Source organism: Petromyzon marinus, chromosome 33, assembly GCF_048934315.1.
Source record: "Petromyzon marinus isolate PM22_M1 ecotype Great Lakes invasive population chromosome 33, UKy_Petmar_22M1.pri1.0, whole genome shotgun sequence".
In the NCBI taxonomy this organism is placed as follows: Eukaryota; Metazoa; Chordata; class Hyperoartia; order Petromyzontiformes; family Petromyzontidae; genus Petromyzon; species Petromyzon marinus.
The window spans coordinates 4,724,715-4,745,717 of record NC_133699.1 but is presented as its reverse complement, the minus strand read 5'-3'; the positions used below and the strand labels follow the sequence as shown (position 1 = coordinate 4,745,717).

At 53.2% G+C, this 21,003-nt stretch overlaps 1 protein-coding gene across 4 annotated transcripts in view; it reads right to left on the bottom strand.

The window, feature by feature from the left end:
• LOC116948337 (echinoderm microtubule-associated protein-like 6) overlaps window positions 1-21,003 on the bottom strand; it is a 190,034-nt gene that overhangs the window by 20,020 nt on the left and 149,011 nt on the right. For 3 of the 4 annotated variants that reach the window (XM_032964911.2, XM_076071462.1, XM_076071461.1), the window contains 11 exons: window positions 20,431-20,572; window positions 18,967-19,119; window positions 17,808-17,939; window positions 16,931-17,019; window positions 15,955-16,131; window positions 12,606-12,807; window positions 12,023-12,152; window positions 9,759-9,837; window positions 8,167-8,296; window positions 6,066-6,164; window positions 3,032-3,052 (listed from right to left, as the gene is read on the bottom strand). In XM_032964911.2, the coding sequence (XP_032820802.2) occupies window positions 3,032-3,052; window positions 6,066-6,164; window positions 8,167-8,296; window positions 9,759-9,837; window positions 12,023-12,152; window positions 12,606-12,807; window positions 15,955-16,131; window positions 16,931-17,019; window positions 17,808-17,939; window positions 18,967-19,119; window positions 20,431-20,572 (1,354 nt within the window). The remainder of the gene's footprint in view (window positions 1-3,031; window positions 3,053-6,065; window positions 6,165-8,166; window positions 8,297-9,758; window positions 9,838-12,022; window positions 12,153-12,605; window positions 12,808-15,954; window positions 16,132-16,930; window positions 17,020-17,807; window positions 17,940-18,966; window positions 19,120-20,430; window positions 20,573-21,003) is intronic. The other variant, XM_032964913.2, reaches the window with a different exon arrangement.

Genomic DNA, 21,003 nt, shown 5'->3' with positions numbered 1-21,003 from the left:
GGCGAGAGCGAACGGGCCGATGTCTGCGCGGTAGAGGAGGCAAGATGCGGCCATGGAACCCACGTTACCTACGGCCCTCTCAACCTGCAGTATTCCTTCGGGTAAATGGGATTTGTGGAAAAGACCGACAGGGATAAGAGGCGCCCCCCCTTCTCCGTGGTTATGATCAGAAATCCAGACGAATCCACGAAGGCTCACTCTTGCAGATGTTGGTTGCACTTTAAGAGTACACGACACACACGGGCAATAGGCGAGTGTTGATTCACCGACCCAGCGATTCAATTGAAGAATCGGCATAATCGCTTCCAATTTAAATAGCACTCTCGTTATTTCTCCCGTTTGCAAAGTTTTATCCAAAACCGTTCTCCTAAATGTAAACATTAGCATATAATTTGACCGAAACTAAAAGAAATAAAAATTCGCACATGCACGATTCGCGGTGTGTGTGTGTATCGCGAGCCAAAATAATGTTACGTCATCAGTGAATAGACGTCTAATCCTTACATGCCTATTCATCAACAAGCAAGCATTTGTCTGGATTTCTCATCTAAGCACAACGCAAATGACTATCATTTTTTGTTTTCATTATTGGCGCTCGCTAAAGGACGACCGCGACAGCGGCGTGCAGACGGCACGCGGGGGGGGGGGGGGGCTGTCAGCCGTCACTCGCGTGGACTCGGCGGCTGGTCCACGCCGTGACGACGACGACGTCGTCACACTTGCAGCAGTGCCGGCCCCCCACTCGACATCGCCCGCAGTGCACGCGGCTCCAGTCCGAGTCGGGAGCTGTGAGCCGCTCCGGGTTTTACTCTGCGCCGGGCAGCGCTCTCGTGGTGTGCCGGGCGCGCACAGGGAGCGTCCAGCGATGATTTTGTTGCCGCACGCGAAACGACCCGAAGATCCACGGAGACGAGTGGGGCGGGCGACTTTAGTCTTTTTTGTTTTTGGGTGAACTTGTGAACAACAGCCATATCAGACATTAGTGCATCTAATCGGCATACTCATTGCTTCACTGCAGCTCAAAGACTCAGTCCCGACAAGGCGAGCGGTGTAGTTAGGAAGATATCCATGTGCCCGGCATTTGAAGGCCTGAAGACCGGAATCAGTGATGTTGCCGACAATGTGTTCAGGGAGGCAGTTTGCGAGCACTTATTAAAAGGTTTGCCCCGAGCACGGATAAACACGACTTGCAACTGATGTGATCTCAGAAGTTGTTACGTGGTGTCATCTTCCAAGGAACGTGCTTCGACACAAGGTTGCTGCATTGCTTGCCGCAGAGTTATGCATGGAGATTCCTTTGCCGCATTAAGTGATGTCGATTGCAAAAGTGTAATATTACTGTGGGAGGAGGGGGGGAGGGCAGGAAGCGAAACCTACATTTGAAAAAATGAATGAACGGGCAGCTGTATTGGCAAGCCACAAAGCTCGGATGAGATGAACCTCCCAGCTGGACTGGAGCCACGTTGGCAGCTATACTAAGCCATGAAGGGAAAGATTCTAAAGGCCGGTGCATTGAAGAAACTTTGATAATGAAGACAATTATTCAAAACGCCAGCAATTAATAATGATTGAGACCAAAACAATCACCCTACTGTTGGACCAGCAGTTCACAGAGACTCATGCTTGGTACAACGTGCATTAAAATGTTATATGTACGATTCCTCACTAATAATTGGAAAATAAAACAACAAAGCACTCCTCCGACATCGCTCTGGCCACACCAAATTTTCAAAGGCGTGACAGGCTGACGGAATCCGTCGCTCGCTAACTCTACAGCCGCAACGAAGTGACGGACGCGCGTTCGCCCCGGAGCGTCCGAACAACTGGACGTCACCGGCCCTTTGAAAATCTGGTCCGCAAGGCGCGCGAGGCGGATATTCGAAGATGCGTCCGTCCGTCCATCCAGGCGCTCAGTGGGAGTGCCAAGACGTCCCAGGAAAGTGATCAATATTTTTCCATCAACATTATCTAGCACTACCAACATTTTTCCATCAACATTATCTAGCACATTATTAAGAAGCCTTTATGATTGGAAGGGCTTCCACACAGCTGGGGAACCGAATTGAAGTCGGACGTGGAATTTTAACGTGCAGTCGATTGGAGATCTGTTCTTGCACATCACATCTCGCTTGGTCTCAGCACCGCCTCGCTCTGGGCGCGGGGCGATCGCCACCGAGGTCCAACGAGGAATGCGAATGGCTTACGGAGGAGCCCAAAACGCGTACTGAGCAAGCGGCCGAGACGGGGAAAACCCACGCTGATTTCCGATTGGACAAATCGCTGGGCGACGACGCCGCTGCGCTGGGCGGCGGCGGTGCGCGAGCACAATTGTCGGAAACAAAAAACCACAGCACGCGTTCCCTGCGTCAGCAACACCGTGGCCTTAAAAGAACAATCATATACTATATAACATCGGTGATGTTTGGGACAAATGATCCTTCTTCGTAGTGCATAGACAGCAGACTCGACCTCTCTGGCCTCTCTGCGAAGCTACGAAGAAAGGTCACAGCTTTACCGGAACGGATTGATAGGATGGTCTGAGTGTTTGAGGGCCTTCCGAATGGGAGTCCATGATTTAATTGTATTCTGTAGATTTTGCCACATACAATCGTAGTTTATATATATGTTCAATCGTTTGTTTAACGCCAAAAACGTCAAGGTATCAGAGTCAATACACGGGCTTACGAAACAGGAATTTGTTCAAAGCAAATTTGCAACCATAAAAATCGAGCGCTTATGTAACTGAAACGACGCACCTGCCCTGCGCATCTTGGGCTCACTTGACCATTGCTTTAAAGTAGTTTTTTCTCGTTAACAAAAGTTTCAACTCACAACAGACAATCCCAGGAAACGCAAGCGAAGGCGTCTATCCACAAATGAACGTGGCCATTGCGCTTATTTTTAGGGTTGCGTAAATTTCTTTGACACAATTCCCAAAAATAGGCCCCTTTCAACCGCGCGACACAATCGAGCGTGGAAATGCATAGCAATCAACGACGTGGGTCCACGAGCAAGCCACAAAAGCTCTTACCTGCCATATCAGCGATATCACCTGCGCAGCAGAAAGCGACGGTACAGCATTGCGTCGAAATAGGGATGCGGGTTGAGCGTGGAGAGAGGGGGCAAGAGGGCATGGCGATGGGGGGGGGGGGGGGGTAGGGGAGAAGGGCGTGGCCAGAGTGGTTCAGGGGCAATCGAGGAAATGGGTCCAGGCGGTGCAAGGGAGAGGTTCACGCGGTAGAAGGTCAAAAGGGGCGGGGTGATGGTTGACGACAGCCGTTGGGGATGGAGCGGCACGGGGCGGTGCGAGTGGTTCCGCGATAGAAGCGAGGAAAGGGAAATGGTCAGCAGGAAAGCGGGGGGGGGGGGGGGGGGGGGTGGTGGGGAGGGGAGCACATTAATGAGATTGTCGAGTCACAAAGCGAGCGTGGAGTCAGGGGGGGTGGGAAGGGTGGGGGCGGCAGTGCATACGACATTGTCACGGGGTGGGGGGGGGGTTACGTTAAGTTAGTTCAGTTTATTTTACTTAACCAGGTGAGAACTCAAGATAGCAGGAGAGTCTCATTTGCATGAGCGACCGGGAGCATCGGTCTACCAGCACGGGGGTTGATGATTGCTGCTGCTGTGTGTATAACCCCGCTTACGTAACATGCGGTGTAATCATCCAATCATCCAAAGACGCCGGCAACGCAACGGCCTACTCTTGCTAATGACGTTGGAGGATCTTTCACGTCCCCTGGTGAAGCAGGCGGCTCGTGGGATTGTCATGGCTGCTCCTGCTCCCGCAGTATTAATCGGGCCACGTCACCGCCACGTGGGGGAGCGGCGAGGGAGTGGGGGGGGGGGTAGCGGGGTGGTGGGGGGAGGGGGGCTAACACGGACACGGCAGAAGCGGGGGTGCGCGATGTCGCGATCGGTCGGGGCCCCGAGCGTGGCAGGGCCGGCGGGGGCGGGGGGGGGGGCGAGTGGCGGCACCGGCGACGCACGTCGGAACACGACGACTCCCATAGCGCTCGCTCGTTTCTGCCCGGTACTCGGCCAATGAAGCGCACAATGTAAACAAAGACAAAGGATCCCCTCGTGTAGCCTGAACAGACTGGTGGGGGCAAGTGCTTTTAGCGACCACCTATGAAGGCCGGCATGGCGCACGAGGGGGTTGGTGGCCACCACCACGCCATCATCCCCACAGTCGAGATGTTTTTGCACACTCAATTTAGGCTGAGTCGACCCAGGGGGAGGGTTTAGATAATCGGCACTGGTGTCGTCCGTGAGCGGGAATCAAACTCGGGTCGCCGGGTTTGTGGCGCGGCGCGCTAACCGCTGCACGACCGCTCCGCCCGCAATATGCACGCACACACGCGCGCAGTTAACATGTGAATAGGCCCAATGGTAATGCGCAAGCGTCGAACGTACATGAAGCCGGGCGATGGAAATGACCCCGAGGGGTGGCCTCCGTCACAAGCGTGACGTGGGTTGAACCACACGGAACGCTTGAGGCAGATGTCGGCTTTCCTCCGCCCCACGCGGGTCCACTTGGTGCGATTTTGCGCCGTCTGTACGGCTGACCCAGGGGTCGACAACCCGTGGTTCCGGAGCCGCGCGCGTCACTTTGAGGACCCTCCTCGTGACCGTTGTTTATTTAGGGCCACCACCGTCTCGCATCTGCCACCACCGTGCACTGCGGCTCTTGAAATACCGTTTTTTTTTTAACCCGAATCCGTAAAAGAACGTCTCTTCTCCTTGTTTTGGTTGCCGACCCCCCCCCCCCCCCCCTGGGCTAATTTATTTCTTAGCCCAAAGTTCTCTGCGTGCAGTTCGAATTCACGCTACGTGCGGCTACGCGGTCGGACTCGGGACAACATTGCGGGCGTGTACCGTACGCGCTACTCGCATGGTGCGATGCAACTGTGGAACCTGCCGCGCTGCCCACTGCTGGCAACGTAGCCCCGCGGCAGCCTACAGCCCCTGTTTTGTTCCGGTAATAAGCCCATCCGAGCACTCGCAAGGGCTCGGTCCTTCCTAGCTTCCGAGATGAAACCAACTTGGTAAAATTAGGTTCAATATGGCGATTTCCCTCGACTCCAACGGGGTTGCATAATTAAACCGTTGCATTAATGCCACAGCGGTAACGTCCCGCGTGCCCTTTACCAGAGGCGCGCACACTTTGGAGACTTTTCGCTCCTCGGCGAGACGATCAGCGGCGAGGAGCCGTCGCACCTGAGCGCGAGGCTCACGTCGCCTCCGCCGAGACCGACATCGCCCAACCGCTCCGCCGGCCGTGCGCCCGTATCAACCGTAACCACCACCAAGCGCGGCCTTCTGCCCTCCCCCCCCCCGCCCGCCCGCCCCATATAATCAAGGCCGTCTCTGCTCTCTCTCTCTCTTGTGCCTTACATCTCTCGTTATTTCTTGAAGGTCATTCGGCTGAAATGTGAAGAAGAGTCTTTCCCATTCGGTGACGGTAATCAGGTTTTTATTTATTATATATATTAACCTGTTGTTCATTATGAAAGTTAATTTGGTAACGGCTTGCTATGTTATGCAATTAGAGCACAGCTGTCAATATTTGTGTTCTTATCAATGCAATAACCTTAGTCGTTTGTAAAATATAATCATTTACAGCCCTTTGTCAATCCACTTCTGGATGAAGGCCTCCTCCTCATCACACCTTTCACGATGCGGGTTGTTTGAGAATTGGGTACAAGTTTGATGAAGCGGGCCGGAGCCAGAAACCGCTTCAGATATTGCTTACCACTCAAGTTAGCCGTGGCCGGTCGTTGAACTCGGGGTCGCGCGCGGGTGGAGGGGGTTCAGAGGGCCGTGTGCTAACCACCACCATCACCACCACCCCAGCTGGCCGGGATTAATTGGCAGTTCTGAGAAGTCTGCTTCAGCAGTGGTTGACTCGCCGCCCTGCGAACGTTTCCCAACGAACCAATCCACGACGCGACGAGGGAGGCCGACTTCAAGAGCGGGGGGGTGGGGGACGGTCGGATGGGGTTGCAGGGAGAATAAAGCGCTCGGGGCCGAGATGTGCATGGTGCCACAGAGGGTGTGGGTCGTACCGATTTGCCCGGTGGCTACGACGTTCTTGAACTTGGGATGCTGGTTGACGGTCAGGCAGAGGATGTCGTCCGTGTGCTCCAAGTAGAAGCTCTGGGAACCTGGGCGAGAGTAGAGCAAGCGGGTCCATCACTCACTCCGTCACCTATTGAAACAATTTTATTTGACCAGGAAGGGGCCCACTGAGCTATGTAGCCCTTCTTCAGAAGTCACCTGGCCTACAAATGATAGCTCAACAAAGTGGCTTATCGCGTGGAAATTTCTAGCAGCCAAACACTCAAAACATAGCTCTGTTTACATTTAAAATAAAGCATATCTTGGTTCATCTTCATATCTTGGTTTATATATATTTTAATGACTATTGATTTCTTAAAAGTTTAAGATTTATTGTATTTTTTATACTTTAAATGAAGATATACATGGCTGATTTTGATGTCAATAACAATAAAGTGTAAATAATAATGTGTGTATCATGGTAAACTATATTTGGGGCCAAGGTGTTAATTAAATATATTAATATATATTAAAAATCCAGCCACCACTAACATCAATACCATACAGTGAATAACATTAAAGCCATTAAAAGTCTATTTGTGAAAAAAATATACACTCCGCTTCCCAATACACTTAAGCTGCAAGAATAAACATTGCTGAATAAACATAAAAAACACATTAAACAATCTGAACATGATGCACAATATCGCCTTTAATGCATTAATTCCTGGCTCAACATTAACAAAAACAAACTCCTCCCACGGCCAAAATTAACATCAGGCTCTTGAGTAATGTGGCAAAGAACACCCCCACATTAACATATTTTCATGTCCTCTGTAAGTTAAAAAAACATTTTCCAACATCGTTAGACCACAAAGCATGATGCGTACAAGCACAACGACTTGTTAAGATGAAAGATACTCGAGCAACAAAGCTTCATGTGAAATCCACAATGGCTGCGGTTCACTAATTGACGGACAGCGGAACACATCTCCTGACAGGAGCCAATCGCGATAGAGTTATCCGCCAACATCAGTGATTACGCGACTGTCTGAAAATTAAAGATTGTGCCCAATATGTTAAGAGATTGAAGCTTCTTAAGTCACTCAGCACTGTGGGATGGCAAAGCAAAACTGCCCATCACATTTTTGGCCAATTGCGAACTTCATGAATGTCTTTGAAATTTAGACATTCTGAAAACCCATCACAGCTCAACGACAAGCCACGCCGGTTATTAATCACACGTAGCAGGGCTAATATCCAGCAGCGCTAAGAAAATAATCATGATTAAAACTTGTAATGCGCCACCATCGCCGCTGTATTATCTCTTGAGAGAATGACTCAAGGGAGAGAGAATGACTCGGGGAGAATGACTCGGACAAAGAGAGAATGACTCGGAGAGAGAGAATGACTCGGAGAGAGAGAATGACTCGGAGAGAGAGAATGACTCGGAGAGAGAGAATATGACTCGGAGAGAGAGAAAATGACTCGGAGAGAGAGAATGACTCGGAGAGGGAAAATGACTCGGACAAAGAGAGAATGACTTGGAGAGAGAGAATGACTCGGAGAGAAGTACACGGAAAAAGAGAGAATGACTCGGAGAGAGCGAATGACTCGGAGACACGAGGAGGAACCACAGATAAGTGGAAAGGCAGCAGCGGCCACACAGTGAGTCGGCACCACATTCCCCCCAAGCTCTGGTGGTCCTCTATATATTAATGATTAAACTATTTTTTATTTCACCAGGTAAGGCCCACCGAGCTACATAGCTCTTTTTCAGAAGCGACCTGGCCACAAATGATAGTTCAACGAAGCGGCTTATCATGTGGACATTTATTGCAGCCAATAAATGTGGAAGGAAAAACCGGAGGACCCGGAGACAAATCCACGTGACCACGGGGAAAGATACATATGGCAAACTCCAAATTTACACGTGTCAGGGTGGGGATCGAACCCAGGCGAGGTAGCTAACATCTCGCCACAATGGTGGCAAGGCGTGGTCAGCCAAACCTGTTGTCCTTCCCACGCGCCTCCGATTAGCACGGTTGGCTACGTACGCTGCGAGAGAAGTTCAACGTACACGCGCAGTGGATGCGCGTGCGCACGTACCCGTTGCGAGGTTGTGCACTATGGCCACGGACGCCGTGTGGTAGACGATGTCGGCCCCGTCGTTCAGGTAGTGGAGGTTGTTGCGGCAGTCGAAGCCGCGGTAGCCGAACACGTGCTCCAGCGAGAGGTCCTAGTTGGGGGCGGTGGGGGGGGGGGGGGCGAGCGGCGGTGGGGGGAGATGGGAGATGGAACGGATGGGGCGGCGCCGCGATGTTCCGCTTCTGCTGCTGCCGCTGCTGCGCCAGCGCGCCACTGTGCAGGTGCAGTTAACGGCAACCGAGTGAACACGTTTGTCAAGAACGCCGCGGCCTATATAGCAGGCGACGTTCTGGGGCAATAGCAATTCTTCACAGCGCATAATTACACTGGCCGGAAGGATCATGGAGTGGATATTCAGAGTTGGAGGCTGCACTTTACACCACCTTTTGGCTAGTCATCGAACAAAGATGGTCACTGCATCGCGCGCTTTCAAATGCGCTTCTGCGGCCGTCTGGAACACGCAGGGCATGTTTGTTTGCATGTTTTGCCAAAGGTAGGTGTGATCAACGCAGACTTGATGCCTTGCAATAGGTATGTATTTGGTGTTTGGACACCTTAACAGCGGGAGCTGAGTTCTCGAACAAAGGTCGATCTACATTGCCACCCTCACCTATCGTCATGTGCTTTGGGTAATGACCGAAAAGATGACATCGCGGGTACAAGGGGCCGAAATGAGGTTTCTCCGCAAGGTTGCCGGGCTCAACCTCCGTGATCGGATGAGGAGCTCGTCAATCCGGGAGAACCTCCGAGTCAAGCCGCTGCTCCTCCAGATCGAGAGGAGCCAGTTGAGGTGATTCAGGCACCTGGTAAGGATGCCCCCCCGGTAGACTCCCCCTGGAACTCTACCGGGCAGCAGCAACGTCGCACTGGGCGGAGACCCCCGGGGGCCGGCCCAGAACACGCTGGTGGGACTATGTCGTTCGGTTGGCCTGGGAATGCCTGGGAATTCTCCAGGAAGAACTAGAGTGTATCGCCGGGGAGAGGGAGGTCGAGATCACCCTACTCAATGTGCTGCGGCCACAACCCTCACCAGGACAAGCCAACTGAGGAACGAACGAAAGGTGAAAAACGTTCATCTTAACACCTCCTGTGTTTTGATTTAAAGCTTTCGTGACTGCAGGGATTCATATTCTTTGTTTTTTCGGTAAAGTCACATAGAGGGGAAACAATAAAATAACAAAAATATAAAACGATAAAATTCTCACGAGGTTTCTTGCTGTGGTTTTCACACCTGATGATGATTACTTGTGTTGCAGTCGAAACGTCGTGAGAATTTTATCGTTTTGTATTTTTATTATTTTATTGTTTTCCCTTCTACGTGGTGACTTTACCGAAAGAACCAAGAATATGAACCTCCTGTGTGACTGCCAAAACGGGTTAAAGCCTCGTCTTTTTTTCGTCTTCATAATGTTGATACCGGCAAAAAAAGGGGTCCCATAGATGAATACGTGTTTTTTGTTTGCTTTAAGGCATGACGTAGCACAAAAAACAGTGTGAGATTCCATCCAAATCTATTCACGGACCATCGGGCAGGACTGCAAGATGTTTCTAACCTCGATCGGTTTGCGTTTCTTCCCCACGTTGTTCTTCTGAACCTTGTCGGGCATGGCGAGGGAGCGGCTGAGCACTGGCCTGGTCAGACGCAAGGGACGTGCATTGTTATTGCTGTTATTATTATTGTTATTAGAGCTACGACTATCATCGTTATTACCGTCACCGTCATCATCGAATGTCTCGTGCGAGTAGAGTGTATGTGAAAAATAAATTCACACGTGTCACCCTACCTGGTTCCTCTGTAAAAGAGCGTTGGCATACAAAGGATCGACTCACAGAGCGAGGCCGCGGTGGAAGGCAGCCAAGCGAGAGAGGATGGGCAAATGTACACAGATTCACACAGACAGACCGAACAATGGCCAGACGGATGCATCAGACAGACAGCCAGACACACACAAACACATATATACAGACAAACAGCAGCATTGATGGTAAGACAGAGACAAACACAAAAACAGGACAAAGAGACCAACCAAAGACACATGTTATGCCGTCAGCCGCAGTCCAGGGTTAAGTTTAACTCCACTATGAGACGTACAAAGTCAAACAATCGATGTTTTAAGGAATTTTACATATTTACAGAATGAACGGATCATTGATCAATCGTGCATTTCAAAAGTTTAATTAACATCCTCTTACAATTTCACACATTTTCTAAATAACGATAACTTTTTTTTTACCAACAGGCATCACTAGAGACGATATTGGTGTGTGTGAGAACCAGAAACGAGACCAACAACAACAACAACGTGCAGAGGCGTCCCTCGGGTGGACGGCAAATCGGGGCCCCGCGCTTTTGCCCCCCCCCCACCCCTCCCGGCGCTACCACGTCACGGTGTCCTGCGCTACCACGTCACGGTGGGGTTCGCACCCCAAGCCCCGCACCCCCCACCCCACCCCATGGACGGCCCTGACAACGTGAGTCACGTGCTTTCATTAAGAACTGAACTGGAACTAAATAGTTGCACACGATATGGAGGGAAAATTCAACACCCGATCAATTATTCCTGATCTCCTGCTCAGACGAGCATTAATGAGGCGGTGCTCATCTCCCGTTTTGCAGCCCTGAGTCAGTGATGGAAATTCCACATTACTATGATGGGGGAGGGGTAGTCTATCCACAGGACAGACCGCTGTTGACTTCCCTACAAAGTGTTACTCGAGTCATCAACCCACAGAGGAACGATGGGCCGAGTCAACTCAACAGCCAGGATTTGAACTCGCAACCTTTAGGTTGGGAGGAAGCTGCTCGCCCTAAGCGCTGGAGCTAAAACAACGGCGCTCTGCCTCCACAACCCTGGTCACTCGGCGTAGCGCGCAGATCCGTCGAGCTATTCCTTCAAGCGCTGAGGCGCTACACCGAGACTGAGTCGCTCGGGAGTCGTCGAGCGAGTGAGCGAGCGAGGGTGGGAGCGAGCGAGGCTTCTCTTTCACGTACGGTTGAATTAATTACCACGTGCAAATAACAGAGGTGCTTTGGGTTAGATCGCGTAACCCAAAAAAAACCTCTATTATGGATGATTTTGGGTCCCGAAAGCCTACGTGTTAAACTACAACGTGCAAGTCTACACTCACGTTACGCCCCGACCGGCCTAGGACCCAACCACGGGGAGAGAGACATGCAAACTCCAAATATACAGCAGGTTCCTCTTCTTTGGTTCTTTCGGTAAAGTCACGTAGAATGAGAATAAAATAATAAATTAATAAAATAACACGATCAAATTCTCACGACGTTTCGGCCACAACACAAGTAGCCTTCATCAGGTGAGAATTTTATTGTCATATTTTATTTTATTATTTTATTCTCATTCCGCGTGACTTTACCGAAAGAACCAAAGAAGATGAATCCTTGCAGTCACGAAAGCTTTAAATCGAAATTTATACAGCAGGTGTCAGAGTCGGGATCGAACCCATATCCTCCTGCGTACCTGGCGAGGTAGTTAACATCTCGCCACCTTGGGGGCCTGAGCGAGCGGCTCCCTCCCAATTTAGGTACGCCCACACAAATTCAGTCAGGAATTGGCTCCGGTTGACGATTGATGGCTTGCTTCAAAACCACCGCAGAACCGCACCCCGAGTTCACAGCGGCCGACGACCATCTGGTCGACCGTCTGGTCGGTGAATCTGCTCGGCGAGTCCGCCACGAACAAGAAGAAGACGAAGCACCACTCGTGGCTTCCCATTTTAAACGCGGCACGACGCCACCGCCGTCGCCGCCGCCGCCGAAAGCGCTCGCTCGCGGGTGCAACCCGGCGACACCCACCGATCGTCCGGCGACGCCTCCTTGGGCTGCAGGTGCGGCTTGGCGCCTCCCGCCATGGGGCGGATGTTGGTGAGCGCCGAGCGCGACGCGTAGTCGCTCACCCGCTCCCGCTCCACGTCGCTGTCGTAGCCTGCGGGATGGAGGAAACCCACCCCCAGGAGCGTCATCGACGAGGAAGAAGAAGAAGAGGAAGAAGAAGAAGAAGAAGAAGCGCCAGCGAGGAACATGAGCGGTCCGGCGCCGGCCCACATCAGGTCATCGGCGACGGACGATGAGAACTACGTGGAGGATGCCTCTGTGGCTTGCTGGTGCTGCCCCTGGGGCTCGTTGGTGCTGCCTCTGGGGCTCATTGCTGAATGAATGTTGAACTTCTTGTACGTATGCTGGACTTTTTTCGCACCATACGTAGCCAACCGTGCTAATTGTAGGCGCGGGGGATACAGTATACACACGTGGGTACAATAAACAAAACACCCAGGACATTACGACATCGTGAGCCGCCCACGGCTACCGACAGAGAAAGAGAGAGAGAGAGAGCGAGCTCAGCGCGTTGGTGGCGCTTTCAAAACGTCGGGGGCAGCACCTCCGTCCTCCTCGGAGTCGGTGTCCGACTCCTCGCTGTCGAGCGGGCGGAAGTCGCGCGTGCGCTCGCGCTCGTGGCTCCACAGCACCAGCGCCGTGTCGGCGCCGCCCACGCTCAGCAGCAGGCTGTCGTCGTACGCCCAGCGCACGTTGGCCACCTGACCGCTGTGCCCGACGTACTGCTTGCACCGCGCGTACGCTCCCTGCAGACGTGTGGCACGGAGGGACGTGGCATGAAGAGGGGGGAGGAAGGTTACGGCAGCGCCGGGCAGAAGTGCTCGTGAGAGGTTAACTACCTCGTCTGGTATACAGGAGGTCGTGGCTTTGATCCCGACACCGACGCCTGTTGCATATTTGGAGTTTGCGTGTCACCCTCCCCGTGGTCACGTGGATTTTTTCCGGTTTTTCCCTCAACATTCAGCATCAACGTGACATTTTTTTGGGCTGCTACAAATTTCCACGTGATGATATGCCATTCGGTTGAGCTATCGTTTGAGACAGCCAGGTCGCTTCTGACAAAGAGCTATACAACTTCAGCGGGCCAAACACCAGCGTCGGGCACCAGCGTCGGGCACCACCGTGCCGTCGGTGTCGCCCGACCGCTGCTCGGGTTGTCTAGTGCGGGCGACACCGGGAACGGTGGCCGCTGGCCTCCCTCGGAGCAAAGCGAGAGCCCACAGATTCAGGATAAAAGTAAAGCAGTTAACCCCGAATGTCGTCTCGGAATCGAATCCTGATCAAAAGAGAAATGCAAATTCATCTCTCAACCGTATCATCTCTGTCTCCCTCTTCTATCATCTCACGACATCTCGATCTCTTGCATATATATGTCTCTTCTGTCACCGCACTTTAAATGCATTAATCAAACTTGTGGTTTGGTCTCCTATTACTAAGACCGCTGAGCTGTTATCTCTTTTTCAGAAGCGACCTGGCCACAAATTGACAGCCCAACGGTGTGGCTTACCATGTGGAAATGTCTAGCAGTCAAATGCTCTTGAACGCATGTTTATTCTGAATCCATAGGGAAACAAACCGGAGGATCTGGAGAAAAAAATCCACGCTATAGCAACTGCGGTTTAAAAATGAACAACAATAATCAGCTGCGAAAACACGCGTGCGCATTGCACTTCGCCCAATATTAAATGTTCATAGGCAGCCCGAGCAGACATTACAACTCCACGCGGAGCAAAACGCTCGCCCGCTGTGCAGAGATGGCTCTCGTTATTACGCCAATTAATAATTAAGCTGCCGCGATGCTCAGCATTTCCCAAACCTGAGAGGCAATGTCAAATCATCCGCTGCCAAACGGCCCCACTGGGAGGAGGGGCGGGGGGGGGAGCGGTTTGACTGCGATCCCGTCACACACATTAGCTGCTATACTGTTGTTTTTTTCACTCATTTAATGCTATTCCCCCTTAATGACGAGCGACTGATTTCCACGCTTTGCCGGTGCTTGATTAACCGCGGCCTGCCGGGCAAAAGGTTCGGCGGCGGCGGCGGCTGGCGCTCGGAGAGAAGCTGCCAGCTGGCGACGCCGCGTGGCGAGGGAGAGATCGGATGGAGTGTTTCACGTGGCGAGCGTGTCGGCGCAGGACGCGCGGGCCGCGTTTGAATCGTTTGATTGTAGTTTGAATCGCGCGGGCGACAGTGGCACCCTTGGATTCATATGTGAGGAGTGTTTGCATCGCGGGATCGCCGAGAGGTGGCGGTGTCAACTTGGGGAGGCCTCCGTCCAGCAGTGGTTTGACCATGGCTGCTGCTGATGATTAAGTAAATGCTGGATGATGGCCTAGTTTGTCGTCCTTCACCGCACCTCCGATTAGCACGGTTGGCTACGTACGGTACGAAAGAATGAAGAAACAATAAGAATAGGTTCTACCTTTTCTGGCAATAAAACCGGAGGTGTTAAGATGTTCAAACACCAAATAGAAACAAGTGCTGCATTAACCACACACGGTACTTGTGGTGAACACGCAAACAAAACATGCTCTGATAATTAATTATCAGAGCATATTTTGTAATATATGCATTGCCTTTGAAACTGATTGGCCTACTCCAGAGACAGCCTTCTTTAGGGCCTCGTCTCACCAGTGATAGACCAGAGAACGCCAAAAGGCGAACAGTACAAAGACAATGACACTATCAGGGCATTTACAGCTCGGGGTGAGCAGCGACAAAATGGGACATTTTTTGCCAAAACAAGAATAGGTTTACCCTTCCAGAAAGGATAAAACCTATTCTTATTTTTTAATACTTTTGTAATGACAATCGAGTCAACCTCTAGAGCGAGTGGTCTAGGGCCAGCGAGAGAGTTCGGGAATAGGGGCGTGGCCACGGGACGGGGGCGTGGCCACGCACCGTATATAAGGGAAACTCGGGGCTGTTGCAGTGGGGGTCTTCGCCTGTCCAAGGGAGAGCACGTAGCTCCTTAATAAAGAAATCCTTCCCAGGACAAGTGCGTCGAAGTCGTCTTTATAATATGATACTGGCAAAGTGTAAAGAAGTCCAACATTGTGGGGGTTGTTTGAACAGACTTTGCCACACTGGTCAGTGCGGGCCGTTAAAGGAGGGGGTTACAGGCCCGGCTCAGATATCACTGGAGTTTGCCACGGCTAGGAATCCAACTTAGGTATCCGCGCAGTGCGCGAACCGCCACAAGTCACCATAATAACAACGGTATCACTGTAATGGCAACACTCACAGCACTATTCATCAACAGTGAGAGTATGTAGACACGCTCACGCTTACAACAGCTTATTCCGTCATTGCCCCTGCCACGGCAATGCGGAATTCCCAAAGGTGGGGGCTGTCCCACGACCTCCCGAGTGACCGCACCTAGGTAAGACAATGGAGCTGCGGCCAAAGGGAGAGGACGTCCACCGTGGAGGTGGAGCAAGGAAATTAGCTCGCGTGCGGGAGCTCGACAGCCTCGTCGCAGCGCAGGACCGGGAACAAAATCATGATGACGACTCGGGGAAGGCGTTCACCCAGCAGCGGGATATCTGATGGCCGACGAGATAACGACGACGAGGGTGAGCAACTTGGGAGGCACGGAACGTGGCAGGCAGGGAACCGCTGTTGACGTCATCGGACCGAGGTTGTAGTGGGTGGGGGACACGTGCACCGGACAGAGGGGGCTAGGGAAGGCAACTTGGCAGGTTCGGAATAGAACGTCTGAGCTCGTTTGATTTTCTACACGCACGGTGGTTCCGTTCCGCCAGTTGCCCGGCTATATTACACGGGAGAGCCGTGGTGCGCGAGCGTTGCGGCGGGCCCCGGGGAGACCTTCAGTCAGCAGTGGGCAGACCCCGGCTAACTACGATGACGACGATGGTGATGAGAGCGGGCACCTTGACCGGGTACTGGAAGAGTTTGATGAATCCGAAGTCGTCGGCCGTGGCGAGGATAGAGCGGTCGCGCGACAGGCTCGCCGCGTTCACGTCCGCGCCGTCGCTGTGCGCCGCCCACACGCCCTCGCACGTGGGGCCCAGCACGCACGTCCACGACGCAAACTCCAGCCGCTCGGCCTGTACCCACGCGAGCACACACACACACACGTCCACACGCACGCACACACACACACGCCCACGTCCATAACACAACCTAAAGCCGCTTGGCCTGCACACACACACACACGCGTACGCCAATACCAATACCCGCCATTCGCCACTAAGTGGCGGTGACGTCACCACGGTGGCTGAACCAGGCTACGTGCACCTTGAGGCTACGTGAAGTGTCTTAAGGCTCACTGTAAGGAGGTCACGGGACAGACCCAGGTGCCATGGGTTGGCTGAGATGACTAGCAGACGCACCAGCTGTGCCAACTTGCTGCATCTTAGCCGCTTGGCGCTCCGCTCGTTGTTGTGAGAGTCGCTCCTCTGCCCTCAGTTGTTGTTGGAGGGCGAATGCCTCCAACTGCCCAGTATCGTCCTTCACGAGCCTCACATCCACACACGATGCTGCCGTGGTGAAACGGTCAGCATACGTGCACACACAAAAGTGTGCATACTGGGATTGCAACGGTGTAATTTTACCCAAAAATAAAATAAACCCCACCCACCACCCAGGTAGCTCCGCCCACCGCCCAGGTAGCTCTGCCCACCACCAATGTAGCTCCGCCCACTGCCCAGGTAGCTCCGCCTATTACTCTGGTAGCCCCGCCCGTTGCCCACATCATGAGTAAAGCACGAGGCCAGACATTTTTACACTCGGAACAAATTCCCGATTTTCACTCAACCTTCGGGACACTCAGACAAACAATTATTCTGAAACCACCGGGGCTGTCCCGGCCAAACCGGGACGCTTGGGAACATTAGCCCATGGTACCTCGTGCGGATGGATGTTCTGTCGCTTTCCCCGCGGCGCTTCGTAAAACAGCTGCTCCCTGGCGGACGTGTTCACCTGAATGAGCTTCCCTAAAGGCGGGGAGGTTCACAGCACGGGTGGGGCAAGAGGCAGCTGGGGATCATGGTGACCGATGGGAACTGCGGTTGAGTGATGGGATGGTGGTGCATAGGAGTGACGTGGGACAGCGGTGAATTTAGGGTGGTGGGAGTGTGATGGTGGTGGTGTTTTGAACTGGGCGAGGGGTGTCGGGGTTATGATGGATTGGCGAGGGTTGTGATGGTGGTGCAGCGAGTAAACATGCTGCACTTCGAACCCGTCAGCCTGGGTTCGATTCCCGATCACGGTAAATGCCAGTGACAATTATCTGAACTGGTCCTGGGCTTCCCCAAAGTCGACTCAGCCTCAAATGAGTACCTGGTGCAGTGTATAAACATTGCCACTCAGGAGACAAAGACGGCCAGGCGTGGTTGCTGGCCACCCACCCCCTCGTGTGCCATGCCGGCTTTCATATTATCTCGCCAACATCACTTGCCCCAACAGTCTGTTAAGGCTGTACGGGTGGCCTTTGTCGTTGTACGGAGCAACGCACGTGATGGTTCCTGCGACGGAATTGCGGTACATGACCGGCAAACGCGCCCGATACCAGAGGCGAGGTGCTTAAGTACGCGATGATCGGTCAAACGAACGTGGGACCAGCCCGCAACGTTGGGGTAGCCCGCATCGCTACGGCGAGAGCAAGCGACGAAACGAGCCGTTCGCACGGCACGGCGGATAACGGCGCGGCGGTGAGAGGCCCCGGCGGCGGCGGCGCGACGGTGAGTTCGGCACCGTTTCGGCGACGGCGATGGCGGCGCACCTTTCGTGTCCCAGTCAAGGTGGGTGACGCACCCCGACGCGCCCTTGCACGTGCCCACGCGCTTGCTGCTCAGCACACGGTACACGTCCACGAAACCGTCGTGCGACGCCACCGCCAGATACTTGCCGGGGTCTGCGAACGACGCGCAGAGCGGACGCCGCCTGTTAAGGGAGCCCCACGACGGCACCGCGGGAACGAGGGGGGGGGGAGGGGGGGAGGGTGGGGGGTGTTCCACCGGCATGGCTGTCGAGTGTGCAGGCGGTGCGACTGTGCCGGGGTCCATAGGCCGGAGGGGCCACAGGCGCTGGGCCACAAATGGGGAGGGAAAGGAACAGTTGAAGCCAGTTCATTACTTGTAGCATGGCCCATGCCAAGTACACGGCGCCGCTGGGACCATAGACTTACACAGCGACCCCGATATGCTCACATTTAAACCCACAGACTTATATTGAGACTCATATAGACGAACGTAGCACCTGTAGGTCCCCTGCTAGTCGATAGGACCGACAGACTAGGACACGTAGACGATCGTGGGTCAGTGATGTAGCTATCGTCACAAGAAACGATTACCGATCATCAGGCGTGTGCAGTGTGTCACGACTCAATTTGCATTCTATTATTATTTTCCCTGATGAGGTTTTGCCATAAAAGCCTCACCCAGTCACAATACACTTTTTCAGGAGGGTTCTGCCAACTTCATGGCAGTCGGGGGCCGATGTTGTCGCTGTGCGTCATCCCTCTTGACTCACGTCCAGGTGACTTTCAGCAGTGGGATGGTTGGCCAATACCTATTGGCCTATTGGCCAACCATTCCAATGGGGAAATTCATGCAGAAGGAAACGCATGCAGAACGGGAGCGGGTGGGGGTGCGAACACACAAACCTCGCGGATAAAGGCGCCCGAGTCGGGAATCGAACCCAGGGCGCTTTCTCGCTGTGTGGCACGAGAGTTGCCGCTGCGTAACCACTGCACTGCCGCTGCACCGCCACCCAAAAATCTGCACGGACCACCCCCCATGTGACAAACGGCCCCGGTAGTCTCCCGGGGTGAAACCACGACGCTGGGCTACGTGGAACGGGCGGAGAGGATTCGGTAAAAGTGGAACGGCGGCTTCGCTTGGGCCGCCCCCTGGCTCGGTGGGGAATATCGCGGCACGAGCCTGGTGAGAACTTGATGTCGGTGATCATCTCCCGGCGGTGCTGGAAGGACAGCATGTCCTCCAGCGTGTTGGCGTTCACCACCAGGAAGCTGCCGTCGTTCAGGCCCACGGCCAGGGCCTTCCCGTCCGACGAGAAGCAGCAGCAGCGGCCACCTGGGAAGCACAGGGTGAAAGGCGGCTCAGCCGTCATCATCATCGTCATGATGACGATGATGACGTCATCATCATTCAAGATTTATCCACTCCTGGATGACGGTCACACAGGTAGTCACAGTGGATGCAGTTGGCAGTGATGCAGTCAGAGCCGTGCTGTCACAGACGATGCAGCTGCATCCAGGAAATCAACATGATTTATCCACTGCTGGATGAAGGCCTACTCATCACCATCTATCTCAAGTCGTGCAATGCAACAATCGATCCGGCTGCTGCGACGCAACCTGATGTCGTCGGCAGCGTGCTCCGTGGTGGATGTGATCTCTGGAATGTTCTCTCCTTTGTCGAGAGTTCCGAGCACCGCCCAGCCGGCGTGCGCATGTGCAGGCGCTGCGTGGATCTCGCTGCGTCACAAGACTGCGTGAGGTGGGCAACTGCCTGGCAAGGGAGGACTTCATCCAGCAGTGGATTGATAACAGGCGACGATAACAAACAAAAAACTAATTCGACTCGTTCGTCAACAACGCTATGGCCTTAAAAATAAATAAATACTAGGCGATGTTTCGGGCAATGCCCCTTCTTTATAGCTCATAAATAGAGAGGTTAGAGCGAGTCGGTAAGAGTTGGAGAGTGCACTTTACACCATTGAGCGTGATAAGAATTACATTTGAAAAATATTTCCTGATGAACAATTCTAAATTAGCACGTAAACATTTACATATTCGTAGGTATTGGGTAACAGACAAAGCCTTCAACGAGCAAGAAGTATTACTCCTAAATAAACTCATTTATAGAATAAAGAAACTCAATAAATGTTGCTCCACCGCATTACGGGTAGCCCCTGTTTGCAGTGAGATCAACAAAAAAACATCGGTTATCATAATCCACTTCGTGACACTGATGGTGAATGATGATGGGTGGCACAGTGGTGCAGCGCTAAACACCTGCGGCCCTCACAGCAACAAAGGGGCCCTGCGTTCAATTCCCTTCCCGTGTTGACATTGTGTGTTCCCCCTCCTGCTCTGCACGGCTTCCCTCCGGCTCCTCCTCTTTCCTCCCACGGCTGAAAGCGAGCATTACGCAACATAATAGATGTCGGCGACAGACATCACGATGCTGAATAATAACCCACAAATCAACTAACCGTGGATCACACATCATGGCAGAGACATCGCCCCCCATCCCGACGCCACCGCCTCCTGCGAAAGACTTGGCAGAACTCTCCTGAAAAGGAGCCTCGGGGGAGGGGAGGACTCGGCAAGGCCCTTCTTGGACGTTAACGTGCGGAAAGGCCAAACGAGGCGGCTGTACCCTTCTTGAGCTTGCGCACGGCCAGCATGCAGTGGTTGTCCGAGAGGTCCCACACGCGCAGTGTCTTGTCGTCGCTCACCGACGCGCAGATGGGCAGGTGCGGGTGGGCGGCGAGGCCCCACACCTCACTCTGCATGTGTCCCTGGGGTCCGGTGTTCAACGACAACAACAAACAACGACGATAAATGACAATCAAGGGGCCCAGACAAAACGATCAATGCGGACGGCCCGGCCTGCCTGCGGCCCTTATCGAGTCTTAAATATCACGCGGAAACAAACACACAAAAGCTCGGTCTCGTGGATTACGCGATAACCATCAACAGTTCCTGAGGAACTGCACTGTGGTCATCTTCTTGCCTTAGGTCACCGTCGAAATAAGATGTTTGAGCACGTGACAAGCAGCAGTGAGACAAAGACAACCGTGGACTGGCTTCCGCACTGATTAGGACTCGTCGGTACGGCACGACGCTCACTGCTCCGAAGTCTGCTTCTCGGAACCATATCTTGCAGAGGGCACACATCGATACTACGGGCGCCCTCTGGCTTGGCTCATGCCAACGATAAATGCAACCT